We start from the raw sequence: 10,360 nt of genomic DNA on the forward strand, positions 1-10,360 counted from the left end.
TACTGGCAAAAAAAAAACTCCACCCTGACACCGGATCTCCACCCCTGTTTTTGGACAGCGATGGCAATGCCAATTGATGCCAATTCAAATACTTTTATAAATAACCATATTCGGTAACCCTTTAATTTACAGGCCGCATTTTACGTGATAATGTCAAGAAATAGCCTAGAAATAACAGTCAATTTCATAGTAATGTTGAGAAATATGGCCAAGAAAAAGTGATTGATTGCATAGAAATAGCCAAGAGATAATCGATTGTAATCGACAATTGCAAGGACCTCTTCCAAAAAATTCAAAGCATGAAAGGCATGTGTAATCTTTTGTCAAAACATGATATTACTATGAAATTGACTGTTACTTCTAAGCTATTTCTTGATAATTATCATGAAATTAAAGGGTTAACCAATGTTCTTCCTGTTAATGACTGTGTGTGTGTGTATGTGTGTGTGTGTGTGTGTGTGTATGTGCGAGTGTGTGTGTGTGTTTCTATTTTCAGAAGGTGAACACATGTTGAAAATGTTCCTTCATGATATTTATGGATCCTCACCGAGCCGAGAACAACGGTCGACCACCGGGAAGCAAACAAACATGTCACTCACATGACGGACCGGTCGTCCAATCAGCTCAGGGCTACAGATGATGACATCACAGCCACCGTACCGCTGCTGCAGTCAGAGAGGGACGCATCAAAACCAGCCGTGAGTCAGGGATCATGTGACACACACACAGGTCGTATCTCAGCAGATAAAAATAGCATGATGTATCACACTCACACACACACACACACACACACACACACACACACAGTGAGGTCACAGCTGTGTGTGTGTGTGTGTGTGAGTGTCAGTCTCAGTAAACAAGCTGGTGAAAGCGAGGAGACGACGTGAACAGAGACACTGGTAAGAAAACACACAAGTGTTTGTTTCTGTTTGACGTTGGTTTGGATTCACCACTGGTTCTAACTGGTTTCAACTGGTTCAAACTGGTCCTAACTGGTTCTAACTTGAGGTTTGAACAGAACAATTTCATCAGGGATGTAAGAAACCTATTGGCTCAAACTGGGATCTAAAGGTTTCTACAGGATCTTGAAGGGAACTTGAGGTTTTAATAGGCTGAAGGTTCTGACAGTTTCTAACACAACGGGGTCAAACTCAATCACTCATGGGGCTAAAATTTAAGACACAAGTTGTAGTATGTTGCGGGCCAAACAGTATTGACATTAACATATTAAAACTGACATACTTTTAATCAGAAATATGAATTTGAACAGCCAGCGTTCAAATTTCTCAAAATATAAATAAGAATAACTTTATTTTTCATTAACGGTGCCTTCAAGCAAAATGAGAATATATCAGATCTGAACGAGCTGGTGAAAACTGTATCGTGCTTTCAGAAAAGCGTGTAAAAAAAATAATTGAGGTTTGCATCAGTGAGACGACTCCTTTGTGCCGATTCGTTTTCAACAGAGCAGCAGATTGATCTAGTGCTTGGTCATCACCGTATGGTACCTGTTGTATTGTATTATGGGATTTGTAGTGTGAGTCCTCTATAGGCGGGCCATTAAAAATAGAAATATGTAAACCACCATCTTCTCCTTGAACCTGTCTGGGAACATCTAGTTGAGGAACATCTGAGTTCTTGTGACCAGCAGCTCTGGTCCTGGATGAGAAGATCTTATGATTTGGCCCTTTTTGGAGTTTTTCAAAGTAAAAGCCCCTGCCCTGTCGCTCCCGTGGCCGACGGTCAGTGAACGCCTCATGCATGCAGCAGACGTTAGGCCACATTAGTCATTTTAATGTCGCTCTGCTGCATGTAGGTCAGACGGCTCATTACACCAGAGACGAGCTCTGACCTACAGCTCCGACTTCATCTCAGAGTTCAGACAAGCTCAGAGAATCAAACTAATTAAAGGCAAGGCAGTTTTATTTGTATTTGTATTTATTTATCACGTTTTTGTCTCAAAGGGCTTTACATGGCATCATAACAACATCCTCTGAGGAAGAACTCCCGGGAAAACCCTTCTAACAGGGAAAAATTGGAGAAACCTCAGGGAAAATTAACACTTGTTATCTCCTGGTAACTCCTCCTCCTCCTCCTCCTCCTCCTCCTCCAGCAGCACACATGGGTTTGGGGAGGAAGGTGGAGGTGCCGGTCTACGACCTGTCCCTGATCCGAGGGATGTGGGAGGGTCGAGTGAAGAAGCAGAGACAGAGACAGAGGAAGGAGCAGGAGAGAGTGGAGAAGAGCGCCCTCGCCAGGTGAGACCTTCACCTGCAGCTCTGAAACACACACGGCCTCATATGACACGTTAAAGGGATACGGCAAAAAAAAAAAATTGTGTCTTGCCTCACTCCTGAGTCTATGACCAGCAGATAGACACCATCCTTTCAACTGTGTGTGCAGTAACAAGGGAGATAGAGCCGTATCGCCCGTAATTAGCTTAGCTCAAACACTGGAAGTGTATAGGTAGTGTTAGCCTGCCTCCACCTAAAGTCATCAGAGAAACTCTTCAGCAACTCTAAACGGAAACCGGCGGGCCGATCTTCGTCTCAGAGCTGACAAAACTCTCCGGTAAGGCATCTTGAGCGGTCAAAATGCCGCTAACGGGACGAGATCGGTCAAAACGGAGGGTTCAAGCAAAGACGCTTTATTTTGGTTCAAGCTAGCTACATCGAGGGTAGGTTAGCTTCCTATTTCAAAGTAAAAGCACAAATTCTATTGTCAAGTGCGTTGGTCACAACGGCTAGCTTGAGTAGCGCTGAATTCGTCCAAACAAAATTGTAAACAGCTGGTATTTAGACAAATTAACAACACACTGCTGATCTAAACGGCTACTTTCTCGCCTAAACATGTTTGAAATGTTGATAAAGTGATATATTTACAGAGTTTAGTGATAAAATGAAATCAGCTTCTGACTGCTGATTTCAGCTCAGGTAGGAGGCAGGCTAACACTACACTTCCAGCGTTTGAGCTAAGCTAATTAGCGGTCTGCCCGTATCTCCCTTGTTACTGCACGCACAGTCGAAAGGATGGTGTCTATCTGCTTGTCATGGACTCGGGAGTGAGGCAAGACACGGAAAAAAAGTTGGCATATCCCTTTAAAACAGTGTGTGTGTGTGTGTGTAGGATCGACCAGCAGTGGCAGTATCGCATCTACTGCAAAACGCTGAAGAGCAACGAACGCAACCTGCTGCACCACTACCTGGAGAGATCCACACTGCCCGACATACAGCCCTACACAGGTGGGTGACCACAGGTAAATACAGGTAAACACAAGTAGGTACAGGTCGGTAACCATAGGTCTGTTTATTTCACATATCAAAAAGTTTACAAAGATATAACATATAGAATCCAAGACAATGTGAAGGAGAAATGCTGAAAAAACCCTCCAGGGGCTTGTAGGGTGGCATTCTCCAACTACAGTTGTGCATACATTTGTGAAGTACAAAAACGGTTTATACATAATAAATGCAAACATGGTTTAACATGATTAACATTGTACAATACAATACAAAAGCTTGATAAAAAATATGGTGAAAAAATATAAACTAATCCCAGTTTAGATAGGCAGACCATGTGGAAAATATTGACTGGTTAGCAGAAGTGACTTTAGTGCTCTCCTAAATTGTTGTAAAGATAAGTAAAAAAAGAAAGTACAGGTAATAAATTCCATATTCTAGGCCCACGATAAAGTATACAGAACTGTGATCAGGAGGTACAAATATATGGGGGTCTAAGGTGGCAAGAGTTACGTGTGGAATAGGTTGTGAAATTGATAGTTGTATGCAAATATATTATGAAAAAATGATGGGAGGATTTTTTTAGGGAACTGTCAACAAATCTGAAGATGCTTAAACACTGAGGATACCAGACTGTAGGAATAAAGGCTGTGAAGAATGGCTTTGATGAGCACAGCTTATTATTCTTACTGCTCTTTTCTGAAGATGGTACATGGGCAGCGGGCTTGAGTTTAGTTTGGTAAGTGCTGGCCCAGGTGATATTACAATAATTTATATATGGATAAACCATTGCATAATATAGGAACAGGTGGGTTCACACAGGTAAATAGGTAGATAGATGAGTTGATTTGTCCTTTCCAAGGAAAATTGTTTTCACCATTTCGTACAGAGCGGCCTCGAGAAGTGCAACTTACATACATTAACATACATTCCCACATTTCATACACCTCAATTACATAGGGACATAACAACATAAAACATAAGACATAAGACCCCGCACCCCACATTTACATGTGCATTCCCCCTGGTTATGTTCTTTTCATTGTCTTATTTAGTTCAGATACAAATACAGGTGTGTGCAGGTAAATTGATGACGTGTTGTTGTTTATTTGTGGATCAGAAGCCGATCAGCAGAGCCAGGACCAGAACCAGAACCAGGAGGTCCAGCAGGACCAGGAGTCGGATCAGAGCAAACTCACCCTGCAGCTGGAGGGAGATCAGTGGACGGTGAGTGGACAGGTGCAGGTTCATCTACCTGTGTGGGACTCGTGGTCACACCTGAGTTGAGTTGAGTTGAGTTGAGATTACTTTATTTACCCCATAGGGCAATTCTGTTTCTACAGTTGACCACTGCACCACATTCATATACACGAGCATACATACAAGTGAGGAGGCAAGGCAAGGCAAGGCAATTTTATTTGTATAGCCCGTTTTTACAGTTTGTCTCAAAGGGCTTTACATGGCATCGTAACAACATCCTCTGTCCTTAGACCCTCACATCGACTGAGGAAAAACTCCATGGAAAACCCTTTTAACAGGGAAAAATCGGAGAAAGTGTGAGACCGTGCAAATTAAAGGGATAGTTCACCCAAAATTGAAATTTCCCTCATTATCTCCTCCCTCTCATGTGGACTAAGGGCTGGGAGAAGTTTCAGAGTCCTCCGTGGCTTCTCTGAGTTACAGGGGGTCTCGGCATAGCAGTGCATGTCCATATGACGGTTGCAAATGGATACCAACTGTCTTCGTAACAAAAAGACACACCAAAAAACATCCAAGTACCTCCATGCTGCTCGTATGTAATGTCTGTCTTGTATTGAAGTCCCGAGATGCGAAATTGTCCCGAAAAAAATTAAATAAGTCTATGTTTCAAGCTTGTTTTGTAGCGGAAGCTTCTCGAAGCTCCTCTTCCCGGTTCGTCAAATTTGGACGAACTGGGAAGAGGACAGACCCTGGTTCGTCCAAATTTGACGAACCGGGAAGAGGAATAGTGATTGGTCTTCCTGAGAGGCTGCATGTAACGCCAACCTGAAGGCATCAAGATAAATTCACAGACCAGAACATGATCATGATTATTAATGATGCATGCTGCCTTTTGCGAGACCCGTCCTTCCCAGAGGGAGTTCAAGTCAGTAAGTTGGGTGCCAGTAATTTTCGAGCAGACACCTGACGGCTGTTGTTCCAGGACTTCCCCAAGGAGCTGCAGTGGATGACCTACCTGAGGGAGTGGCACGTCAGGGGCACCAAGATCCGCCGGCTGCCCGACTACCTGGCTCTGTTCACCCAGCTCACCGTGCTCCAGATCCCCAAGAACGCCATCGAAGAGCTGCCGCCGGAGATCGGTGAGTTACAGCTCAGTGGTTAATGCTGCTGCTGCTGCTGCTTAAAGGGACAGTTCAACATTTCAGATCCTCCTCTCACCATAATCCCTACAGGTTCATCACCTTTAATTATCGGTGAATGTTGTTTTGAGATCGACCCTAATTTAAACATACATTGACTAAAAAAGTAACGTTCTTCAGTCTCAGAACAAATATTTGTGTATTTCTGGTGTTTGCTTCAAAATCTTGTCCAATGGGGGTCCGTGGTAGCCTAGAAATCTAGACGCACCCTAGCGGCAGCAAATATATTTGCTCCATAGGTGGGTCTAGAAACGAGCCATAGGAACTTTTTGAGTCTCGAACACCGTTTGTGTTCACCAATCACAGCGCTCTATCTGTTTAGAGAGTCCTTGGGCGGCTTAACGCCATGACGCCATACATTTTAATTGGCTTGTCAGGCTAACGTCATCCTGCTCTTTGCTCTGATTGGTCGTAGCGCTACCCTATTGGTGCACCTTCATCCCGCCCCCTGGATTGAGCCGAGGTCTACCGCTCGTTGCCAGACTAGACATGTTAATGATATAGTCTGGCTTGTCAGGCTAGGTCCGTGGTCTAATTTGTATCAAATAAGGGATCCTTGATGTAAAAAAAAGTCATCACCACCTGTGTGCTCAGGTAAGCTGCTGGAGCTGAGGGAGCTGAACGTCAGCTACAACCGCCTGTCCAAGGTTCCTCCGGAGCTCGGCGACTGTGAGAAGCTCCAGAAACTGGAGCTGACCGGAAACCACAACCTGGCCGAGCTGCCGTTCGAGGTGAGAGCGCACCTGAGATGATCGTCCAATGGCGCCCCCCCCCCCCGCCGTGCTGATGATGTCACTTCCTCTGTCCTCCGCAGCTGAGCAGCCTGAAGCGTCTGGGTCACCTGGACATCTCGGAGAACAGGTTCGTGTCGATCCCGATCTGCGCCCTGAGGATGAGCGGCCTGCAGCTGCTGGACCTGAGCCACAACAGCATGACCGACCTGCCGGAGGACATGGACAGGTGAGTCGCCCAGACGATGACGATGGTGTCATGTTAACGCTGCAGGCAGGCGGGGGGGGGGGCGGTCAGCTCGATGGGAGGACTGGGTGGCAGACTGGTCCATGGGAAGGAAGGGGAGGCCGGTCTAACAGCAGGGGAAGGGGTGGGAGGGGGGCGATGCAGGCGGCGGCTGGTGCAGAGAGATGGAGCTCCGGTGGATCTGCGGAAACACAGAGAGAGTGTGAGACACCAAGGCCAAACTACAAAGTACAGCAGAAAATGACAGTTCAAAAATATACTGAGGAGAGGAGAGGAGAGGAGAGGAGAGGAGAGGAGAGGAGAGGAGAGGAGAGGAGAGGAGAGGAGAGGAGAGGATTCAATCCCCAGCAAACGTGATAAGGATATTACATCAATATACCAGATAGTCTTTGTACAAAATCTTAGGGTCATGGTAGATGATGTTTGACAAAAACATATCAGAATTTTACCTCAGAAACAGATTTTTTTTTCTTTTACAGTGGTTTGAACAAAGGAAAAAAGCATCAGCCTCCACACCTTTTACAGTGGTTGATTGATTGATTAGTTTGTTTGACAGGTTTAAAGAGTGTGTTGAGTCTGATCTGATTTATTCTGCATTTTATTTTTGTACTATTTGTTGTAGGGGTGTACAGCCAGTGCACTATTTGTATTCGGATTTGGGCTTTAAAAAAAAATCGTAATCGGGAAGAAACCGGAAGTGGGCACCCTGACTTCAGCCGAGCTAGTGCTACGCCGAGCTAGCCAGCTAACTTCTGCTTTAGCTCTCGGCTAACTAGAACAGGAATAAAATAATTTAATCGTGCGGCTCTTCTAGACTTTCCAAACGTAACGTGGATCAAACGTGGATCTGGTAGTGAACTTCCTACAGCAAAACAATTCGGGTTCAAAGCATTATTGTGTACTTCCGAATACGTATTCAGGTTCAGGTACACCCCTAATTTGTTGGACATTTTGTGAATTAATGTTGAGCTGCAACTTTAAAACTAAACTAAAACAAGAACTAAGTAACGAGCTCGGTTGATTAGAAAATCAATAATCCTGTGTGTGTGTGTGTGTGTGTGTGTGTGTGTGTCAGGCTGGAGCAGCTGGTCACACTCTTCGTCCATAAGAACAACCTGTCCTACCTCCCCCACTGTCTCACCAAAATCTCCACGCTCAAGATGATCGTCGTCAGCGGCGACGAACTCAACTGCATCCCGACCAGACTGTGCAGCAACCCCGCCATCAAGTAACACAGGCCACGCCCCCTCGCACACAGGCCACGCCCACAATCATTTAAAACCACACCCACATACACAACCATCTATCTATCTATCTATCTATCTATCTATCTATCTATCTATCTATCTATCTATCTATCTATCTGTCCATCTGTCCATCTGTCCATCTGTCCATCTATCGTTCTATCGTTCTATCTATCTATCTATCTATCTATCTATCTATCTATCTATCTATCTATCTATCTATCTATCTATCTATCTATCTATCTATCATTCTATCTATCATTCTATCTGTGCAGGTTCATCCGGCTGTACGACAACCCTGCCAGTGCAGAGAGGAGGAAGAAAGAGGAGGAGGAGAAGAAGAAGGAAGAGAAGAGACAGAGGTGGAGAGGGCAGAGGGAGGAGGTGAGGAGGGACAGCAGCGAGAAGGAGTTCATGGAGGCTTACATCAGCACGCTGAAGGACAGAGGTGAGACTCATCCCTCCATCTGTTCATCCACTCATCCATCCCTCCGTCTGTTCATTGACCATCCATCCATCCATCCATATAGTATAATCTATCCATCAATCATCCATCTATCTGTTCATCCATCCATCCATCCATCCATTCATCAATCATCCATCCATCCATCCATCCACCCACTCATCAATCATCCATCCATCCATCCATCCATCCATCCATCCATCCATCCATCCATCCATATAGTATAATCTATCCATCAATCATCCATCCATCTGTTCATCCACTCATCCATCATCCATCCATCCATAAATCCAGCCACTCATCCATCCATCCATACATCTACTCATCCATCCATCCATTAAACCATCCATCCATCCATCTAGTATCATCCATCCATCCACCCATCCATCCATCCACTCATCCTTCATCCATCCATCCATAAATCCAGCCACTCATCCATCCATCCACTCATCCTTCATCCATCCATCCATAAATCCAGCCACTCATCCATCCATATAGTATAATCTATCCATCAATCATCCATCTATCTGTTCATCCACTCATCCATCCATCCATACATCTACTCATCCATCCACCCATCCATCCATCTGTTCATCCATCCATGCATCCATCTGTTCATCCACCCACCCATCCATCCATCCATCCACCCATCCATCCATCCATCCATCCATCCATCCATCCATCCATCCATCCATCCATCCATCCATCCATCCATCCATCCATCCATCCATCCACTCATCAATCATCCATCCATCTCTGCTCATGTTGAACTAAGAACTAACCCTGTGGTTTGTCCCTCATCAGACACCGTCCCTTACTCCACCACCAAGGTCTCCATCTCCTGTCTCTTGTGAGGAGGAAGAGGAAGAGGAGGAGGAAGAGGAAGAAGAAGAGAAAGAGGAAGAGAAAGAAAAAGAGGAAGAGGAGGAAGAGGAGGGGGAAGGTTGGACTGAACGTGTCATTGTGATGATTTGAAACAAACTTTGTCAGAGAAACAAGATAAAAGTGAATTCAAAATGTAATTTAAACATTAAAAGTAAAAAATCTTTATTTGGTTTAAGTAAAAGACAAAATGAAAAACAAAATAACAATAATAATATTGAGGTTTTATATTATAGACTGTAGAGATTTGAGACATGTGTAGATGAACTTTATTTTTTTATAATTTTTTCTTTTTTTTGGCAATAATGAACTTCCATATTTTAAATGTAAAAGTTTGATTGAGGGCTTTGAAATTTCACAATAATCAATGAGTTTGATAAATTCATGTTGACGATTTGACGAATTCTCATTTATTTTAAATGTTTTCAAATGAACTTTGAACCTTTCATTCCAACGTTTAAACATCAGAACTTCATTTTTCAGCCATTTTCACAAACTGTCCCACGTCACACACACTTCTCTCAGGATGATGATGATGTTGATGAATCATTGTTTGGTTATTAGTCATTTGTTTGTGCAGTGAGCGACTTTTTCTTTGATTTATCGGTTCAAAGTGTAAAAACTGTGACCAAACAGAGTTGATAGATTGATTGATTAGTCTGATTGACATGTTTCAACAGTGTGTTGTGTCTGATCTGATTGATTCTGTATTTTATTTTTGTATTTGTTGGACATTTTGTGAATTAATGTTGAGCTGCAACTTTAAAACAAAACTAAAACAAGAACTAAGTAACTAGCTTGGTTTTAAATCTTCTGATGACAGAGTTTAATGAACGAGTTTAATATAAATTAAGCCCTAAACTGATCGATGATGTCACCTCCTGATTAGGTCAAAATTAAGAATTCTTATACGTTGATATTTTTATGTGTGGTTGATTTTTATAGACGTCTCAGTGACACAGTTTTCAATGTGACTTTTGTTTTTTAAATAAATGTTGTTGGTGAAACTTTAAAGATTTGTTTGTTCTGATTTAAAACCAGCAAGTTAAAACATTTATACAGCAGCATACAAAAGTCCCCCCCCCTGGTCCAAATGTGTGTTAATGTGAACAGATCATCAAGTGGAAGATGAAATGATCTCCAAAAGACAAAGTT

General features: G+C 43.4%; 1 protein-coding gene and 2 long non-coding RNA genes across 7 annotated transcripts in view; 1 reads left to right on the top strand and 2 right to left on the bottom strand.

The window, feature by feature from the left end:
- The first annotated feature begins 774 nt into the window (after positions 1-774).
- Positions 775-10,219, top strand: lrrc2 (leucine rich repeat containing 2). Of its 3 annotated transcripts, none has more exons than XM_085785736.1 (11): positions 775-899; positions 2,114-2,258; positions 3,127-3,242; positions 4,360-4,466; positions 5,422-5,578; positions 6,233-6,369; positions 6,453-6,598; positions 7,692-7,844; positions 8,136-8,308; positions 9,128-9,173; positions 9,216-10,219. In XM_085785736.1, exons 2-11 carry the CDS (start codon positions 2,122-2,124, stop codon positions 9,274-9,276), a joined length of 1,233 nt encoding a protein of 410 aa, XP_085641862.1. In that variant the 5' UTR covers positions 775-899; positions 2,114-2,121; the 3' UTR covers positions 9,277-10,219. The 3 variants fall into 3 exon arrangements, with proteins under 3 accessions (XP_085641862.1, XP_085641864.1, XP_085641863.1); XM_085785737.1 differs by having other exon boundaries at positions 805-899; positions 2,117-2,258; XM_085785738.1 differs by having other exon boundaries at positions 9,128-10,219.
- LOC146980735 (uncharacterized) lies at positions 4,396-6,347 on the bottom strand. The gene is made up of 3 exons (XR_015036538.1): positions 6,218-6,347; positions 5,403-5,589; positions 4,396-4,517 (listed from the first exon to the last, which is right to left on the bottom strand). It is a non-coding gene; the product is annotated as an uncharacterized LOC146980735 (long non-coding RNA).
- Positions 6,442-10,360, bottom strand: part of LOC146980736 (uncharacterized) — a 63,780-nt gene continuing 59,861 nt past the window's right edge. For 2 of the 3 annotated variants that reach the window (XR_015036537.1, XR_015036536.1), the window contains 2 exons: positions 9,106-9,168; positions 6,449-6,578 (listed from right to left, as the gene is read on the bottom strand). This is a non-coding gene — a long non-coding RNA (uncharacterized LOC146980736). Of the gene's footprint in view, positions 6,579-9,105; positions 9,169-10,360 lie in introns of all 3 variants that reach the window. The other variant, XR_015036535.1, reaches the window with a different exon arrangement.

The sequence above is a fragment of the Trachurus japonicus genome, chromosome 9 (genome assembly GCF_045865225.1).
Source record: "Trachurus japonicus isolate A0001 chromosome 9, Traja_1.0".
Classification (NCBI taxonomy): Eukaryota; Metazoa; Chordata; class Actinopteri; order Carangiformes; family Carangidae; genus Trachurus; species Trachurus japonicus.